This window comes from Coenobita brevimanus, chromosome 64 (assembly GCF_032717465.1).
Source record: "Coenobita brevimanus isolate Jiangsu-jjx chromosome 64, ASM3271746v2, whole genome shotgun sequence".
Taxonomy (NCBI): Eukaryota; Metazoa; Arthropoda; class Malacostraca; order Decapoda; family Coenobitidae; genus Coenobita; species Coenobita brevimanus.
In genome coordinates, this window is record NC_137017.1 from 1,549,722 (window position 1) to 1,570,949 (window position 21,228).

The following is a 21,228-nucleotide window of genomic DNA, read 5'->3' on the forward strand; positions in this document are numbered from 1 at the left end:
TTGGGAGCAGGGCAGTGAAATGGCGGGGTACAGGGCGACGTGGAGGCGATTTGTTTGTGGTCACCCCGTACGGGATTAAGGCGTCTGGCAATAGATAGATAGATAGACAGATAGAGTGAAAAAATATATAGTTAAACATGTAATCTCCATAGATGATACGATGCAGTTAGAAAGTTACTTGACTTTTAAAGGCTGTAATTATGATTGAAGAGGAAAACTCAGGCCCGTATTCTTGTCACTTTAGGAGGGTCCCTAGCACCTCATCCGTAGCGATTTATTTTTTTGATACGACCTCTTCGTTGCACTTTTTTTATTGTGATTTATTGTGCACATCACCCCTTAACGTTATTGGTATTATTATTATTATTATGATAAATGAGTGTATAGAAAGCGAGATATGGAAGACGATGAGGGCAGGGAACTGACAGAGAATCGTGCTGGTTGGATGAATTTTGTAATGAGCGCATAACAAAGGATGCCCCCCCCCCCCCGCTTTTTTTTTTATTTTTTTATCGGACTGACTATATCTGATAAATAGTATGCAGCTTTTATAATACGTGGGTGGTGGTTATGCCTAAGGCAGAGTCAAGATTCCGGGGGCTTGAATGACGAGTGAATGAGTGTGTGACCCATTTCACTGGGTCACTGTTGTTTTACTCTCTTCTTGCTTTATGGACCCTACTTCACCTCACCTCTGAGTGGGAAAATGCGAGTGGATGGTGATGATATCTCCAGACGATTATATTTAACTCAGTAGATACTTTTCGCACTGGAGGGGTTAGATATAGACTTTGTTAATCCCTCTAATACGAGAGATATTCCCAGACTGGAATAAAAGGGTCTTGGGCTAGCAAGATTAAAATGGAAACTACACCAGATTGAAGGTGTTAAAAATCCTCTTGTAGGCTGCTGATGCAAACTGTTGATATTAAGTAGATTTAATCAAATTCAAAAGGATATTGTGTAATCTGGAAAATCTATAGCTCAGGAAGAGACTTCAGATTACGTCCCTTAGAGTGGGATTCCCAAACATTTACGGTCGATTTCCAGTCGTAACTTTTTTTTTTAAGGCAAGAATTAGATACACAGGTAGATCTTGCACTGTCCTTTCCTTATCCATGCGAAATCCAAATCATGGCTACATCTGGACACCGAACGTAAATATGTTTTGAAAATCCCTCCCTTCCGAGTCCTAACCCCAGTAGTGGGAGAACACCCTTATTCATACACCTGGCAGCGCGGCGGCCGTGTAGCATGTGTAGTTGCAGTGATCTCGAGAGGAAACGTACCGTTTAGTGTTTATCTTAACACATTTTTACCCACATTCGTTGTTCACACTGCTGTAATTGAAACTCTGAGCATGAAAATCACTTGAAATTATGCAAGTGAAGTAGATACATATATACTGGACTTTTACTGTAGCATTATGCAATACTTGAAGTGCTGAAGGAAAACATTTAGGCTGTCTCCATTCCTTAACGCCTCTATATTAATAGACATTTAAGAGAAGTAAAACAAATTTAAAAAGAAAATACATTATGCGTTAATCCCCGAGCACATGACATGGACGAAACGTTTCAGTGATATTGGCGCGTTCCTCCTCACTCACATATCGTACACTAGTGGGCTTGAGGTGGTGATAGAGTTGGGAGTTACGATGGTGGGACTGCGGTGTTGGATATCTAAATCTTCCTTCGTAAGTATTATTTTTTTTTTTTAATACTTTTCAAACATCAACTAGTCGTAGAATATACCGTACGACGAGGCAGCAGTAGGCTTTAACCAGTGAAGCTCCCAACCTTACGGTATTTCCCACATAGTTTTGTCCTGTAGTTTGCCGTGATTTAACTTACAGTTGCCATTAGGATAAAACCGAAATCACTCTCTGACCCCGGGCACAAGCGAGGTAGACTTATGGGGTGTTAATCGTAAAAAGGTTGGGGGTGATACTGGCGTTTTCTCGCTGCCATCGATTTTATAAGTTAGCAAGTAAGCAATTTATTTGACACGTTACATTTCACATGCTCGTGTTTAATACAAATTGTGCGTACTTTAATGGTATTGGAAGGAAATAGGTACAGCGCAGAACAAAAGTAAGGTGGGATTTGCCATGAAAATCGTTTTTGATGACATTCTACGAAGCCCTAATGTTTTCTAGGAAAGGTGCAAGAGTAGACCACCTTCACACGCAGTTGAACCGACAAGAGGATCGTGCTGGTTGGATCATGGTCCTACTCTCGATGTCATTTCAGCAGAAAACAAATGACTTCCAAGGTTGTTAGCGAATCCTCTCCCCTGAGTAGACTACCTCCTAAGGGCAGGGACGTGCAGGTTTTACTAAGAGGGGGCTTGGACCGGTAATCCTTGTGTGAACTGCATGCTTTTTTTTTTTTTTTCCCCGTCATTTAATCTTTTTTTTTATTTTTTATTCTTGCTATCGCCAGACGATTCTTAACGGATTATATTACCAGGAGGCAGCATGAATAAACGAGAGAGAGAGAGTCAATTTCCCAACATCCGCTGACGCATTTATGAGTTAAATTTTGCTGACGCATTTATCAGTTAAATTTTTGCTACCACCGGACGATTTTATTCAGCTGTAGCAGTGAATGGCCCGTCCTCCAGTTCCAACATTCTCTCAAGCAGAATAAAATCGTCTGGAGGTAAGAATAAAGTATAATTTTCGTCGTCGCGCAAGAAGGATTAATCCATATGTTATGTTTTGCTCCTTTCCTGTTCTTCAGTTCTGTGTAGCCTGTTTTTCGCATTATTGCTATCTGCAGACAGTTTTACATGTATATATTCAAAGAAATGATTAAACCTGGAGGCGTTAGATAAAGCCTTCATTTACTCCATTGCGAGATCTTTCCCTTACGCTACATCAAATCGTGTGATCGTTAACAAGAAAAAAGTAATAAAATAGGTTATCCAAGGGAGGGGGTATTGTTTCCTTATCATTCATCTTTCCAAACTGGATGGATTAAATAAGTCTTCACTAACCTAGTCACTTCAGTAATAAAGATCTTCCCAAAGCTAGGTAGGCTACAATCATCTGGTAAGTGTGAATAATAATATATTAATAGTAGTAATAGCAGTAGTACTGGTGGTAGCGGGAGTAGTAACAATATTAGTAATAGCTAATAATAACAGCTAATAATAATAATAATAATAATAATAGATCTAATAATGATAATAGCCATTGGAGTGGAAGGGTTAATGTATCCTTATCTTTAATTACTAGTGCCATAGTTCATTAAAGTCAATATGCACTTATTCATGCATCCTCCTTACGATTTTATTCACCTTAGGGTGGACGTAAATTTTTTTTTTTTTTTAAGCAGAGGAGTTAGAGACCGGTACGTCCATAACTCCTTTATTACCAGGGGACTCAAGCTGAATGAAATAGTGTGGTATCATCTAAAATGCGTTATCGTAGTGACGAGACTCTTATCAGTAGTTCTTACCGTACCGGTAGTCTATTATATGGCAGTTCCTTAATTGTTTTATTATTTTTTTTTTTTAAGCATTTTCTCTGCACCCACTATGTTGATTTATTATTATTACTATTAGCAGCAGCAGTAGTGGTGGTGGTAGTAGTAGTAGCAGTAGTAGATGTAGTACAGGTAGTAGTAGTAGTAGAGGTAGTAGTACCTGTATTATTTTATAAGATTATTATTATTACTATTATTATTATTAGCTGTTATTATTATTATGATTATTATTATATACAGATAATTTATCACTGGGGAACCCTGGTAATGAAGAGGGTAAAAACGAATGCTGTATCTAACCTCTTTAGGGTGGAAATTCCTCTTAGCTGGAAGAAGTCGTCAGCAGGCAGCAAGACTGAATAAAAGACCGTGTCACCGTATCCCTGTACGTTGAGACAGTTATAGTCCTTTAATTCAGCTATATAGTAGCTACCATGTGATTTTATTCGGCTGAGTCGTAAGAACCTGAAAGTTATCATATCACCTTAGCTTTTTTTTTTTTTTTTTTTTTTTTTTTTTTTTTTAGCTACGCGGAATAAATTGCAGTAGTACAAAAAAATGAAAATCGTAGCGAAGTTTAAATGAAAAGAATATAATTCACTATATTTTTTTTCCTTTTTAAGCCCCCTTATAATTTCTCGTAACTTCACTTAACACCTTTTTTTCCTTTTACCCCATATAATTCCTCGTAACTTCACTTTTAACACCTTCACTCGTATGACTTTGTTTTTCATTCTTACTATAGCCACTTGTATTTATGCAACTTGGAAACGTTTATACCAAGAGCAGAATTTTTCAGCTTGGGAGAAACGTTTTGGAATAATTATATTTAACTTGGGAGGGGAACGTTTTGAATTGGAGGGGTTAGACTTGGCTTTCATTAACCCCTTCAGTGGTAAAGGTTCTTCCTAACTTGTATAATAGTAATAGTAATTACTGTGGTAGCAGCAGCAGCAGTCGTCGTCGTCGTACTCATAGATATATATATATGGTCGTACTAGCAGCAGCAGCAGCAGTGGGCTATAAATATGCCGTATGCAGTATTTACCTGTATTTCACATCACATTTTAGAATAGTTTTGTACTTTTAGTTTTTTGAACCTACATCATTCTACTAGTATGTTTGACTATATACTGGTACTTTGAATGGCTTCAAAGCAGACGTCTGTTTATCCCATTGGATCCCGGGGATGCTGGGCGAGGCATGGCTATGGGTGGGTACTAAGCGTACCGCCCTCCGCCTATCGGCTCATAGTCGCAAAGCTTATAGGTCCCTACCGGGGGGTTCCCTACTTCATAAAGACTTGAAAAATCCCAGTTCTGTCCAATATACCGGGCTCCAATGGGATATAGTCACAAGTTCTCATTTTCTGTCTTGTTTTGCATTTCAGTGTCATTTCTCCTTTTATCCCCTCGTTTTGGATTTCGATGTTATTCTCCCACAATTTTTCCCCTCGTTCAGTCTCCTGACGATTTGCATTTAACTTTGGAAAGACCGTGGGTACTGAAGGGGTTTATGAAGGCTAAAGTCAGAATTCGAATATTCTCTCCGGAGCTGAAAATACAATAATCTATTCTTGGTTTAATTAAAAAAAAAAAAAAAGAACGGAAAAAAATTAACGCCTTCAACCCAAGGACATTATTTTGTTGTTATACTCATTTCGCCTTAACTTTCTCCAGATTTGAGTCCTCTTCTAGTTTTCACTCAGCTCAGTGTCAGGAAAAAAGACAGTGCTAAGGCTCACATCCTTTCCATGGCACTTTTTCTTTCCGGGTAACTAATATCATATTCTGATGCTTATCTTTTGTAGCTGGTCAGCTGTGATAAAGAGATTGCAATTTTAGGCCAAATTAGAGTAAAAAAAAAAAAAAAAGGCGGGCATAATTGTGCCCATATATTTCTGATAGTTCGTCACCTTTAGTATTTTCCATTCCTCTCTCTCTCTCTCTCTCTCTCTCTCTTTCTCCTGGGTTCTCATCCCCCTCCGTTATTCCTCCTCAGTAGACTACAAGCATTTATTGTTTTTCCTCAGTATTTCGTTATTATTCATGTCTGAATATTTTTCGCAATGCCCATCAATTTCTCTCGTTTCTCTCTTCTTTATTTTCATCTTTTTTATTGGCGTTTTTTCTGTTGCTCTCCTTTTCCCAGGTTGTCTTTTCATCTCGTCATACGTTCGTTATCTCATGTTACCATCAACACAGGATCCTGGTGTTTATTACGGTATGTGTGTAGTATCCGTGGCCCTGATAATTGCTATCGTCACTTCCTCATTGTGTGATAAACCTTCGCGGTACCAGCACTGATAAGGTGTAGAGATAAAGCTACAACTGTAGACCGTTTCACATTTTTCTTTGTTTTATTGCTTCGTTGATGGTAAGGGTTAGTGACGAAGCTTCACCTGTGTATCGCTTATTTCTTTCACATTTATGTTTGTTGGTTAAGATTTGTAGGGTGAGAGAGGCTTGTTACTTTTCACTGCCGATAGATGCTTGTCACTAAAATGAGGTGTCAGGGAGGATAGTGATGGACTTATGCTGTGTAGACGCATCGCCTACGTATACAGTATATATATATAAGTAGTGATTATTGTATTAGCGGTGACTACAGAGATATCGTAACACCTCTTCCATGGCAATTGTTCCTTCGCATATATATATATATATATATATATATATATATACTATCATCTTGTATGTCATTAATGTACCCTCTTTCCCCAGATATTAAAGCGGTATGAGTAACATGCAAGAGAATATTAAGGTGGAAAATGCAAAATGAGTCGCTACAGAAGAGGTGTTTTCTTATGCCACCTTAAATTTCGTTACTTAGAGCCGTATTCTCGTTGGCGTAAGAGACCGTTGCACCTCTTCCTGACCGATTTATTTTCCTCACCACAAGTTAATATTATCTAGTATGTTATTTATATCTTCTAACATCGTTACAGTGTGCATCACTGTATCAGTAGCCTAGAATAGGATGGTATGGTTCTAGAAGAAAAAAAAAAACGCAGAGGAAGTGCTGTTACGGTACGATATCTCCGAAAAGAACGGTAATACGGACCATCACGTCATCAACACAGTGTGTGTATGAGAGAGAGAGAGAGAGAGAGAGAAAGGGAGGGCCAACTAACCTGGGAGTCAATCAGGAAGGGACTTCAGAATTGCTGTTGACATGTCTTACTATATCCATCACTTCTTCAATTTTCCCTGGTTTTCTTCAAGTCCTCCAGTCCCCATCATTTATCCCTCCCTTTTCTCAGAGTCCCCCATCACTTCTCTGCACTTTTCTCCCTCACTTTTCCCTCATTTTCTCCAAGTCCTCCATCAGTTTTCTCCCTCAGCTTTCCCTCCATTGTCTCCAAGTCCTCCATCACCCTTTTCCCTTAGTTTTCCCCTATTGTCTCCAAGTCCTCCATCACTCTTCTCCCTCAGTTTTCCCTCCATTTTCTCCAGGTCCTCCATCACTTTTCTCTCTCACTTTTCCCTCCATTTCAGTCCTCTCTCACTACTCATCTTTCCCTCCATTGTCTCCAAGTCCTCTGTCATTTCTCCCTCACTTTTTGCTCCATTTCTCCAAGTCCTCCCTCACTTCGCCATCACCTTTTCCCGATTTCTCCAAGACTTCCGTCACTTCCCCCCCCCCCTTTTTTTTCTTCACTAAGCCCGCCAACACTTGTCTAACACGTCTCCCATCTCCAGGCTCTCCATCACTTTCTCCCGCACTTCCCGTATGCCCAAACCCTCCATAACTTTTTTTCCCCACTTTCTTCAGTCCCTTCGTCGTTTCTGTCCCTCACTCCTTTCTCCTCCAAGGTCCTCATTTTTCTCCCTCAATTCTCCCTCCTCCACCAAACCCTCCATTTATTCTGTTTACCAACAAATTATCATCTCAAGGCAGCTGGCAGCTCTGATGTGTGATGCCTTAGCGACTTAAGAATGCAAGAGTAGCCAGATAACTTACAACTAGATGTTTATTTTCATTAGCAGCATTTATCCTTTAGGGCTGTGTCAAATATGGCAGCATTCTAGCAAGTTCAGCATAATATTTTGTTTGCCAAAGACATCACAACTTTGTAACTTCTGCTTTTACTCGTTATAACAGAGTGCTAGTGATGATATCAGAGCGCAGGAGTGAAATTGTTACATTTTCATTTTGCTGTTAAAATCAGTGGTTTTGTGTGTGAGCATTATAAAAATTTCGTGGTGAACATGGTTTGTTCACGAGCAGCATGTGTTAGAGCGTACAACAAAAAAAGAAATGAGCGAGACCGGTGTGTGCCTGAACTGCCAGGACTTGTAGGGCAGTATTTTCGGTCCTGTTAGCCTATGCCATCATTCGCATTGTGATGGGACGTACTGTAGTTATCAGGTAGGAGTAAGTTGCTGTGGTTACTAGTCATATCAACATAGCCATCAACCGAATTGAAAGGAATTAGGCATCATTATGAACTGTGAGAAAACACGCTGTAATCCAAACTTAGCAACTCTGCTCCAGACAACACGGCGCCAAGGCCGATGCCATGGCGGCACTCATGCTGTCCTGGTTTGCAAAACTTCACTTCATTAATCATGCTCTCAAAACGTATCGCAAAGTTGCTAAATACACATGTATCCTGAAAACCTTGTAAACATAGCAAAACAACTAAAATATTACTAAATTTCTCAGGCGTCATGCATCGAGCGGCCTTAAGTTGGCTGGGGACGCGGTGGCTCGGAGGTAGAGCGCCCGACTCCTAATCGCGAGGGTGCAAGTTGGAGCCTCTGATGAGTTACCGTTGTCGGAAATGGTACCGGTAGTGCGCTCCTGTAACCTAGCGAGGCTATATGGCCATAGTTGCCTAGCTTGGGGATGATTAAATTCCGTAAGCTGGGTGACATGATTATAGTCGGTTTGTTTTCATCTGACGGAACCCAGCCCTGAATTAACTTGATGCGTGAAATTTGACAAGTTGTAGTTATAGGGTGGGAACGGATCTCCTTTGTTATTGTACTCTTTTCACTCTAACTTCGACTAAAATTCACATCTCCATTTTGACTGCAGAGTTGTAACGAAAACTTAACACTAGAATATACAGTTAATTACAGACATGCAATGGGAAGGATGCAGAGCCGTGTAACAGTCATACTACCTCTAAACTACGGGAAATGTGCTGCAAAATACCAAAATTTGGGCCAGGTTAAGGTGAAAGAGCTATTTGTATAGTTAAATCGACCCACCAGTCTGATTACACTTGGCCATGAACTGAACTGAAAGGGATTACGGATCTTTGTCAGGTTACAGTAAACGCAATATGCTCCTTTTACTGTAACTTGGCCAAAAACTGCTTTCTGTCAATAATGATAAGTTGTAGCATTAACTGTTAGTCACGAAGAAGTGTCATGCAAATGATGTCGTGTCGCAGCAGTGTCTTACTCTGCCACTGGCCCACGTAAAGCTACAAAAGGAAAATTTGGGACAAGTAAGGTTAAAAGAGTATAGTGAAGACTATCGTTACCCTTCAATTCGAGTACTCTTGATTTCGTCAGAATTTTTTTTTTATCCCATCTCCATCCCAAGTGCTGAGTTGTAACTATTAACAAAAGAATATAATGCTAGTCATGAAGAAGTGCTTTGGAAAGCATGTACGGCTGTAGCATATTGTCACGAGCTACAAGAAACAAAATAAGAAAGACGAAAATCTGAATCAAGTTCAGATGAAAGGTCTATAGTAACGAGTTTAGGATAAATGACGTCCTCGTGCTGAAGGAGTTAAGGCCTAAACGTTATCAGATATTTAAACAACGCTCGAGAGAGAGAGAGAGAGAGAGAGAGAGAGCGCGTTCAAGGGCGCTAGAGGAAGTCGGAAAATCCTGACACCAGTACTTTGTAGGTGTGCATAAACTTTCGTGAACCGAAGTCGTGTACATGATTCTTTGTTATTCATTTTTATATTTTTCCATATGGTTATCGCCCTTTTCTTGTCATGTTTAACTTACACTTATTCTCTTTCTTTTTTTTTTCTATCATCATCCGTGCATTTTATAACCTTGCGAAGAGCGAGAATTATTTAGTTGACGTGTGTGTGTGTGTGTGTGTGTGTGTGTGTGTGTGTGTGTGTGCAGCTTCCAAACACGTCACAAAAAAAAGATTCAATAATAACACAAAGAATACAAGGAACCTAAATTTTTTGAAAATATATGGTTGCTGGAGACTAGTTTATCGGAGAGAGAGAGAGAGAGAGAGAGTGGTTTAGCATACATTCTCAGGCTCCTGCGACTCACTCTCATCTGAATGAAATTAACGTTAACTGGAAAAATTAATACATACAAGAGCTGTCCCAATGATGAGAGGTTAATGGAGACAGCATTAACGCTCAGGCTTCTATGACTCAAATGAATAAAATCGTCCAGCGTTAGCTAGAAAAGTACCAGAGTTGCTCCGACCATGAGAAGGTTGAGCCTTTGGGAATACGGCTCGTGGATAGTAAACTAAAAGGGGACACAAAAACAGAGAGAGAGAGAGAGAGAGAGAGAACAGGACGGAGGAAAGAAACGTTCTGATGAGCTTTGTTACTCTTCAGCCCGAGGACGTCATTTTCAGTGTATTCTGCTGCCAGACTATTTCGTTCATCCTAGGAAAGCACCCAAGTCTTAAAGAGATGAAGGAAGGCTATATCTAACCCCTCCAATTAGAAAAGCGTCCCGGGCCGAGTAAAATCGTCGGGAAGTAACCAGAGTAAACTACAAAAAGGCGTCTTCAGGTTGGAGAGTTAACCCCGACAGTCTGATGTATTTTTTATTTCTTGTTGGGCGACTTCAGTCAGTCTATCTGTCTATCGCCAGACGTCTTAACCCTGTAAGCAGTGTCCAAAGACTAATCGCCACCACGTTACCCTGTCCTCCGCCGTTTGGCTGCCCTTCCTCCAACTCACACCTTCCTATCTCATCGCTCTATTTCATCCCTCCATCTCTTCCTTGGTCTCCCCCTCCACCTCACTCACATACTCGTACACTCGTCTACTCAGTATCATTCTCCATTCTCCTCACATGGCCAAACCATCTCAGAGTAATTTCTCTTAGTACTCCCAGTCTCATCCACCTCAAAACCAAATAGCATCCTTACTTCCTAATTTGCCTTCTAGACGACTGATTCCGTTTAGGGAAGCACCCAAGTAGTGAGGGGGTTATTGGTGGCTGTGGCTTACCCCTTCAGCTGGAGAAGTGTCTCCTAAGCTGAGTAAAATCGTCTGGAGATAGCAAGAATGGGATAAAAATAATCACATGGCTAAATGGCTAAAAATGGAGATTATATGATATACTAGAGTTGTTCTTATCATGAAATGGGAAATGGTACCAAATAAACATCCTACCTTCACATAGAATTGTCAATAAACTGCCTATAAACTCATTCAACCAGGGGACGTATTTTTTTTTTTTTTTTTTTACTACTTCCAGACGATTCTTTTTTTATGTCAGGGATAGTCTCACTGAATGAAGAAATGAAGGCTATATCTAACTCTGTTTTTAAAAGTCTTTCTTAAGCTTAATGAAATCGTCTGAAGGTGGCAAGAAGGAACTCGTAAGTAATTGATGGGGTGAAGCTGTAACTTTCATGTTAATGAAATAGAATCGTCTACCCGCAGGTGAGATAGCAGTAGAAGGCCAGCGTTGTGTGAAGATCGTCAGAAACCCGTCCTTGGCCCCCAGCTGAAACTCAAAGGTACAGTGGCGGAATAATAAGAATAATAATGATGATGTGGTAGTAGAAGCAGTAGTAATTGTAGTAGTAGTAGTAGCTACTACTACTACTACTACTACTGCTGCTGCTGCTGCTACTACTACTACCGGTAATAATAATAATAATAACAATCATCATCATCCATCCATCCATCCATCCATCATCTAATCCTACATTGCCCCATGAGGAGCGTAAGAGCCCGGGGCTAGGCAGTTGGTCCCGACATTTAAGATGAGTGACCAGCCTCACTCATCCCTGAGTGGCATTACATGAGCAATCAACCCCAACCACCCATTGGATATAAACCTTCACCGGCTTAATCCGATTGGAGTGCAATAATTACCCACTAAACAACCAGGCGCCAAAATTTGGTTATATGATTACCACCCAGCGTAGTAAATGGTTTCCTGGTGTACTGGAAACCATTTGGCTTGTCACTCATTGCAGAGTCACCCACAGGCAGAAAAAAGAGGAAAGAATGAAAGAAAGACAGACGGAAGAGGGAGCGTAAAGTCACCCGTAGGCAGACGGACAAGGAAAGAAAGAGAAGAGGATGGAAGGAAAGACGGATGGAGGAGAGGAAAGGGCAGACATCCAAGAGCAGCATTACATCGAGTGAGTGGATGGTGAGCGCCCCCACCTACCACAAACTATAATAATAATAATAATAATATAACTATAGTCGCGGCGCACGACTCTGATGTCATTATCGTACCCTGACAACCGTCCATTCAAAAGTGCGTCCGATTTCGTATCATTATACGCGAATCATATTATTATGCACGAATAGTATAATGCGAACATATTATACACGAATCACATGCGTCTTACACACGAAATCAGACGCAGTTTTAAATGATAGGTTGCCAGGGCACGATAATAACCTCAGAGTCGCGCGCCGCGACTATAATATCGTAGTAGTAGTAGTAGCAGTAACTGTAGTTGTAGGAATAGTAGTAGTAGTAATTGTTGTATTTGTAGGAAAAGTAGCAGTGGTAGTAATAGTAGTAACTTGTAGGAATAGTAGCAGTGGTGGTGGTAGTAGTAGTAGTAGTAGTAATAACTTGAAGTTGTAGGAATAGTAGTAGTAGTAATAGTTGTTTTTGTACTGATGATTGATGACAAAAACAAGAGGTCGAGGGAGTCCATCCTCACGCTTTTTCATATTTCCCCCAACAGTTAAGGCCTTCAGTACGATGGCCCTGCGTTTTTTTTTTTTTTTTTTCCCCTCACTACCATACGATTTTATTCAGCTTAATGGAGACATGTGGTGGTAAAGGGGTTAGTGAAAGTCATAGTTTAACCTCTTCCAGTTCGAAAAGTCTCTCCCGGTGGTAACAGATGTTTGTTCGTAGATCCCTTCCCTAGTCCTACACTTTTTCAACTCCAGACTATATCAAAAAATTGCATTTCTCCATCTGCAGTACTGAGATGTAGCAAGGGATTAAAACTAGATTATAATGTTATTCTGCTATTGATTTGCGTAAGCTGCTGAATGACACATCTGAGCCAAGTTAAAGTAAACGGGCTCTACAGAAGTAAAGTATTTCCGTCGACCTTGGATATTCCCAGGCATCGTTACCATGGATACCGTGTATGTGACAGCTACTGTATTCTCGTCCGTATCACCTCCTCCTTTCTAGTTTATTCCTGCGCATGGAACATTAATATTATCTTTGATGTCATTTATGCAGTGTAGGTATGACAAAGGAATGAAAAATACACACGTAAATAATTCGATTTAATAAGCAGAAGAAATCGCCGAGGAAGTGGTTTTACGGTGCCTCTATATGGTATTCTGAGGCGAGTATATACTGTACATCTGCCCTCAGCAACTGCCAAGCTCCGTTGACCTCCTCATGCTCCAAAAATATCCCGTAACCCCTGCCATTGGGCGACTTATTTTGTATTTTATTCTCGCTACTTTCAGATTATTTTATTCAGTGTAGGCTACGTTTTTTTTTCTATATATCAGGGATTTCCTGTTGCCCTTAGTAACCCTTTCATTAAGAAACATTTCCCAGCTGTTTAGAATAAGTTTTAAAAATACGTCTTTCGGTTTAAGAGGTTAACCCATTCAGTCTGGTGGCCCCTTATCAGACTTATTCTTGCTTAAGTTCGTTTACTTAAACCTGACAGACATCTCTAACCCCTTTTACTTCAGCTAATGGCCAAGACTGCGCTATTCCCATAGCGTTAGGAGGCCTTGTAACATCTTTTCCTAAACGATTTATTTTCTAACTCACACATTAATTATCTCTTATAACTGTGTAATTTGTACCATTTTGATGTTAGCTTAGACCGTATATATGGCGGTACAAAAAAAAAAAAAACTTTGATTTTGTCGTTGCAAGGAAAAGAGGTTATTAAGCCTCCCAAAAACTGTCGCAAATCAAGTTGCCCGGGAAAACCGCTCAGAATCTAGTCGCCTGTGAGTACCGAGTCAGCATTTAACACCGATAAAATAACTGCTGTCGGGCGAGGTTTGTTGTGCCTGGAACCTCTTGTTTTTTTCGTGGATGAAGTTTTGCTCTTTCCATGTGAACAAAGTTTATTTCATTTAGTTTTGTGCGTCTCCTTGTGGACGAAGTTGGTTTTTTATATTTCAATTTTTTGTTCTCTTCCCATGGACTTATTTTTTTTTATTTTTTTTTTTTTTAGTTGTGCATTTTTCATGTGAACGTTTTTTTTTTTTTTTTTTCATGTGGACGAAGTTTATTTTTATTTTTTTGTGTCTTCATGTGGACGATTTTTTTTTTTTTTCCTTCTTCCCAGTTCACCCACCGGTACCGATGTAACTTCGATTGTTGCTTGTCATTCTAGGGCAGTAGTCTGCCTTATTAACCCTTCATGCAGTCAGGAGGCATTACTGTATTTCGAAGCCTTCTCCCGTTTCCTGTCCCTGGATCTTATCCATCCCATTTAACTCCACAGCAGTGTCATTAAGTTTTCTCATGTTGTTAATCAGCGGAAGGAGGACTGTTTGTAGTGAAGGGATTAATCAGGGCCGGATTTAGGCATAGGCTAAGCTAAACAAACTACAGCGTAGGGCCACACAACCTGGAGGGGCCTCTCAAAGTAAGATTTTTAAAAGGTTTGTTACAGTTTAATTATAATTTATATTTAAGGTATGATGTAACCTAATTAACCCACTCGGCATGGATATATTATGCATCTTGGCGGCATTCTTTTCAAGTTCCGTTGTTACAGAGCCTAATGCTGTTAACACTTGTCATAAAGGGCCTCTGCAGTTTCCCGTAGCTTAGGGCCTCACCATGTCGAAATCCGGCCCTGGGATTAATACAGGCTGTATCTAAGCCATGTATTATAGCAATGTCTCTTCAGTGCTAGAGTAATTCGTCTGGCGGTAGCTACTATAAAATAAGAAAGGTCATCGGATTGAAGGGATTACAGGTAGTCTTAGTTACACGAGTGGTTTTCCTGGCAGCTTCACCCAGGCAACTCGATCTTAACAGCAACTTTTGGGGGATTGCAGATGACTTTCTTGGCAATTGGAGACATTCGTGCCATGGTATTTCTTTAAAAGTTTTCTTGAGTAGTTATGTAACCAAGACAGAAATTCCAGGGAAAAGTTAAGCATCACACACACACACACACACACACACACACACACACACACACACACAAGTGCTAGGTGACACGTCCCCAGGATGTTGAAAATGATGATGATGGTCATTCTTTTGAGTTATGAATGAAGTGTAAAACTATAATTTTTTTTTTAAGCTTTCCTCTTACCTGTCCGCATCTCCTTCCCTCAGCCTTCACTCTCTTTTCCATGTCTTCCTTCTCACTGCCTCCCATCTCTTTCTTCCATTCACGTAATCTTTACCACTTCCTTCTACCTTGTCTCTCTCATCTCCCTCCCCCATCATCCCTCCCTCTTCCTCCTCTCTCTCCTCTTTCTTCTTTCTTCCTCCACCTCCCTCCCTTTCCTTTATCCCTCTTTCTTCTTTTCCTTTTCCTCCTCTCTTTTCCTCGTGTACTTCATTTTTCCTTTCCTCAGTCTCCTGCCTCCTTCCTCTATCTGCTCTCCTTCCTTCTGTGGCTGCCCCCTTTCCCCTTCCTGCTATCTCTATCCTCCTTCCTACTACCTCCTGTCTCTTGCTTTCCTTTTCCACCTCTGTACCTCTCTGCTTCATCTTTCTTACCGTTGCCTCTTCTGTCTTCCCCTGTCTCTCCTGCTTCAATCTACTTCCTTTCTGTATCCTGTGACTTCTTTGTCTTCCTTCCATAACCCTCCCTTCTCGTCCTCCTCCCTCCATACTTTTACTTTTTTTCTCTCCTGCTGTCAAACTCTGTCTCTTCTTTTCCTTTCCCTCCTGCCCCCCCCCCTCTCTCTCTCTCTCTCTCTCTCTCTCTCTCTCTCTCTCTCTCTCATTACCTCCTCTTTCCTCTTTCTCTCTGCCTCCTTTTTCTCTCCAGATACCTCCTTTTTCCTCTTCCTTGCTGTTCATTCCTTCCAACTAGATACATTCTCTTAATCCTTCCCTCCACCTCTTCTCCCTTTAATTCTGCCTCCGCTGGTCATCCTTCTACCCCATCTCTTATCTGTTTTGCCTCGTTTTCAACCACATCTTTTCTTCGTCCTCCTGCTTCCTGTACCTCCTTTTTTCCTTTCCTCTGTCCCCTTGTTCTACTTCTTCTCTTCACTCTTATACTGCACCTCTGGTGCCATGGAAAGGAATCAAGTCTGACCCTGGTGAGGTGCTGTCTACCATAAGGGGTCACAGGATCCCTACATGGTGCATGAACTGTACTGCACTGCACCTGCAGGACAACCCCACAGAAGCAGTTGCTTAACTTTGCCCAGCAGGTCTGCCTGGCCAGAAAACTTGGGGTTAAGCAAGAACAACAGCAGACTGTCAGTACTTCGTAATTATTCTGGGCTGGTCCTAAATTCCTTACTTGTACAGTTGATCCTTGTTATATATCAGGGATGCGTTCCAAAATATCACAGCTTCTTTTTTCCATACATTGATGGTGTAAATTAAGGGAAATGGCTGATTAGTGACATACTGCTCATTTATTCTTGCTACCTCCAGATGAGTTTATTTACCTTATAAGAAATTTTTCAAACAGGGGTGTTAAATTTAGCTTTCATTTAATCCTTCAAAAAGAGATGCCAGTCCTTAGTTGAATAACATCATCTGGAGATATCAGCATCAACAGTGAGCTGAAAGATTAATACTAGTAATAAATAGATAAAGAGGCAAGAAAACAAAAAGAATGTCATCATTGGATTCAGTTGGTTAAATAGCAATGTTTTTGTACTCTAATATACTAAAGAATTAAAAGAGAAATGAAAGAAAAAGAAAAATACATACGTAAGATAGAAACTTTTTGTTGGAATTATTTTTCATTCCATATTTACTATGGACTGATGGTCTAGTAAGTAGACTGCCCAGATGGAATGATGGTCTTGCCATGCTTATGGGCTCAGTCTTCATCGGGTGGCTAGAATTTTTTTGCTCATGTAATGACATCAAGGGGAGTTGGCTGGTCATCTCCCCTTATACCAGTATGTACTGAACTCTAGCGGCTTATTACAGCATCAGGGATGTACAGCTTGAAGGGGTTTTACTTTTTTGTTGTTGAGTAATTTTGTTTCCTGACTAGTTTTTTTTCTTCTTTCAGCTATGGCTTCGTCCAAGATGCCGAACACTGGCTGCCCAGCACCAGCAACTTTGGCCCGCAATGAAAGTGTGTTGCAGGCCATTCATCTTACCTACATTGAGGGAGTCCGTTATCTCTCTCAGTTACAGGGACAAACCTTTGAGGAGTACTGCTCTCAGGAAAATGTTCCACGGTACATATCAAATGTATTCTTGCCAAAGGAGATAGAGACACTGGATTCAGGAAGACCAGTAGAGCAGCTGAATATTCAGTTGTTGTACAAATTGTTGAGATATGTGAGTGGGCTGGCCCGACGAGAGAATCCTGTTTGGGAAAAGAACTCAGACACGCTTGAGTACCTTATCTACTTCACGCATTGTGAAATTGAAGCACTGAAAGAGGCCTCTGGCATCACTGACTACAACCTTAACCAGCGTCTGAACAAGTTGGTTGAGTGCCTGATTGGGATCCTAATAAAGGTAGAGAAAAAGAAGAATGTTGACCTAACCAGTGTCAAGAAAAAAGTGTTAGGTTCCCTAGCATCTCAGTCCATGCTCTCTGATGTTGATTGTTGTTTCAAAATAGCAACACAACAACTCATACATAAAGTTTTTAGATTAACATACAATCAGCTAAATGTTCTGGATGGGAGAAGGGTTGATTATTACCTGAAGGAAAAGAGTAAGTTTCTCAGACCAATGCGATCATTTTCAATCACGGAAAGATGTTTACTGCAGCATGAGAGTACTGGGCCAGAATGTATGCCCATTGGTCTCCTCTACAAACTCTTACAAAGAGTGTGTGACTTGAAGGACCACACAGAGTGGGCCATAGAAGCTGACATCCTTGAACATTCACTTTATACTCTTAAGCAGGAGTTTGATACTATTGTATTAATGGACAGTAAATCGATAACGGATCGTTCACGCAGAATACACAAGCATTTGGAAATTGTGATAGGTAAGATTTCTGAGAAGACCGGAAAACATTATAGTGATGTAATTGCAGAAATGCCAAAGGAGACACAGTATCTTGATGATTCTTTTCAAAAATTACCCCAAGAAACTCCCAGCCATCACTGTCCATCTGCACCTGAGTCACCACAGCCAGGAGGGGGCACTGTTACTTCAGACCAGCATGACACCATTTACATTAGACCTGGTCTGTCATCCATATCAGCAATATGTAGTCGTGATCTCAATGAAGAGAACCCACTTACTCCTGAAGAATTCAATATGGCTGTCCTTTTTAAAGCTCTACGTCCTGGAGGCACTGCAGCTAAAGTTTTGTACAGAGCATACACTGAATTGTCTGGAAATACTAGTCTCGTTGATTCTGATTATTTAAGAAACTTTACAGTTGCTGAAAGACAGATTGTTACTGGAGATAACATTAAAGAATCAGACATAACTTTATTGAGTAAGCTGTTGCGAGTCACATGCAATTTGGCATCCAGTGGTAATGCTGTGTGGACTACCGAAGGGGACACACTAGAGTATTATATCACTTGTGTAAAGAAAGAAAGAAATGAATTTGCACATGAGCTAACTTCTCTCACAAATGAGGAACTGAAAACTAAACTTCAGAATTTAGAATCTTACTTAGAAAATATTCTGTTGAAAACCAGTGAAAGAAAATCTGTTGATCTACAAGGGCAGATAGATGACATGAAGAAAGAACTTAAAGCTCTGAGTAATGCCTTTGATCCTGTCAATTATTGCAAGAGTGTAAAGGAAATGAAAAACATTTTGTCAGATAAAATGGTAACTGAAGCCAAGGTGGAACTGAAACAAGCTTACCAAAGGGCCTCAGTGAAGACCTCCTCACCCGTCACTTGGATCCATGAAAGGCCATATGAAAGCATTACCATTGAGAAGGTGTATGTGCATCTTGATGTTGTGGATGCTAGTGATGAAGGAACGACCAGAAAGTATTCGCTGGAAGACTTAATAAATCCAAATGCAAGAGTCATTGTTGTTCAGGGAGAATCAGGAGTTGGGAAAACCACGTTGTGCAAGTATATTGTTCACTTGTGGTCAAAGGATGAACCACCATCCAGCTTAAAAGATGTAGATTTATTGCTTTATATCCAGTGCAGGTATATCACATCGTCATCATCACTCTCCTCTTATCTAATGGCCAATCTTCCAAGGACATTTAGTTCTGTTAATGAATCCGATGTCATACCCATGCTCCAGGATCCGAGACTATTGTTAGTAGTGGATGGCTATGATGAAGCCCAGGAAAATGCAAAGAAGTTGTTGGATGACATCTTGCATTCCCTCCCAGAAAGCAGAATAATCATCACTTCAAAGCCTCAGTGGGTCCCAAAACTTAAGTCCAGAGTTCATCAAGTGACTTCCAGCTACACAATTCTCAGTGTTGCCTGGTGCAACAAGGCCATGCGCTATCAGTACATCCAAAACTACTTTTTTGCAATTTTGGAAGAAGACCCACAGAAAGTGGACAAGTGTGAAGCCTTCCTGAGTTTTCTGAGTGACCAGGAAGATAAGCTACAGGCGCTTACACAGAAGCCCCTTACCCTTGCACTCCTTGCTTGTCTTTGGATCAGTGACTCAGCAAAAGCCAAGGAGACCAGGACTGTTGCTCAGCTATACAAGACCCTCACAGATTTTATAGTGCAGAGGTTTGAAGATAAGGAAAATGTGACTGATTATGACTTATTTCGTGAGTGGCTGGGTGAGATAGCATGGAACAGCCTCCAGAAAAATCAGCATCACCTCAGTGAAATGGATATAAAAAAGCTCAAGAGAAAAGGTCGAGATCATAATATCGACAGTACAAAAGCATTACCTTATTTCCTGCACTGTCGCACCCAGGCAAGTCTAACAGAGTGCACTGTATGGACATTTACACATAATTGTCACCAGGAGTTTCTTGCTGCTGAATACATTAGTCATCACACAGTTGAATCCAAGGAGCCACTTGAGAATATTTTAGGACTTACTGGAAGCAAGGATGTGGAAAAGAAATTACAAAGATTGATTCCAGTTATAGAATTCATTTCTGATCTCCTTTATCACAGTGGAGAAATGGATGAGAACAGGTTGAAGGAAATAGCAGAGATAACACTAAAGGTACAGGCACCATGGTCATTTGCATCTGCAAGGAGAATGTTTCAAAACCTGTTGACTGACGTCCCGGAAAAAGGAGATGTTTTCAAAGAAATGCTTAAAGGGCAAGTGTTGAGCGAGTTCTTGGAAGGATATGACCCTGAAAGTATTCATTGGATTTTACAGAAAACCTCTCTAAGTGTGCCTCGTTATGTGCACCTTCAAAACTCCGTCACCTCGGTGCTCATAATGATACCACTACTTGACCTTTTGAACAGTATGTTTTGCAAACCGGAGGTGACTCTTGTCATTGACTCTTTTGCAAACTTTACCAAGATTGCTGATATTGTTGAAGAAATTAAATCCAGGACAGCCCGTGTCGCCATAATGACATGGAACCCTTATTCCCTGGCAGCCCTAGTGAAGAATTGGCCCTGGTCCAGCCATTTGTGTCTCTACTTCCCCATGGAAGTTTTCCCTCTACTGTGGTGGGAGCTTGTAGTGAACTTGGTGATTGCAAAGGTGCCAGGAGTGAAGGTACTTCACGGACTTGCTGACACCAAGCTGATGAAGTCAGGGGTAAACTGTCTTGGGGCAGAAGTTGTCTATAGCTCCAACCACTCTCCCTCACATTTACTTATTTGTGCCAAATCTGACACTGTGAAGTAGCATGACTATGAAAGATGCCTTAGTAAAGTAGAATGAATACAGTACTGAATGTGTGTAATTTTTATTTTATTGTGATAATTATTGACAGAAATGTAATGAAATACCTTGTAAAACATGAATTAATCCTCTGATTTTTGCGTAACGTACGCTAAATTACAAATAATTTGTCATACCAAAGTTGAAAGACATAGGGTCTACTTACGAGGGATTAATAATGCATCCTGTCTGACATATAATGGACTTTCTTCTCAAGGATAGGGCACAGATCACGCTATATACTGTATATAGATGGATAGATAGAGCAAGGGTACCTGGTGTTGCCGGGCCAGAAAGGCGAACACTCTAATCCTATTTGTTTTAGTTCAGTCTTTCTTTCTACTCCAGAAAGGCCATGACCTATACCCCATTATCTGGCACATCAATAACTGGCACTTTGGTAGACTGAACACAAGAAATAGGGGAACATTCCCACAATCTGAACACTTTGAATGTCCGTCGCTCACCAGCCTCTGCAGTCCCACCTTTCGCCTCTCCGTGAGTTTGAAACGAGGCTTTTCTGGTCGTCCCTTCCTCCCTCCATCTCCTCTCTTCTCCCCCTTCTTGTCCCTCCTCTCCCCCCCCCGTCCCTCCTCCATCCTCCA

The 21,228-nt window shown here is 40.7% G+C and overlaps 1 protein-coding gene across 1 annotated transcript; it reads left to right on the forward strand.

Annotated features, from left to right (window-relative positions):
- Positions 1-1,637: 1,637 nt before the first annotated feature.
- Positions 1,638-20,800, forward strand: LOC145404735 (uncharacterized). The gene is made up of 3 exons (XM_080276288.1): positions 1,638-1,696; positions 11,116-11,192; positions 16,866-20,800. Exon 3 carries the CDS (start codon positions 16,868-16,870, stop codon positions 20,585-20,587), a length of 3,720 nt encoding a protein of 1,239 aa, XP_080132414.1. The 5' UTR covers positions 1,638-1,696; positions 11,116-11,192; positions 16,866-16,867; the 3' UTR covers positions 20,588-20,800.
- Positions 20,801-21,228: the final 428 nt, after the last annotated feature.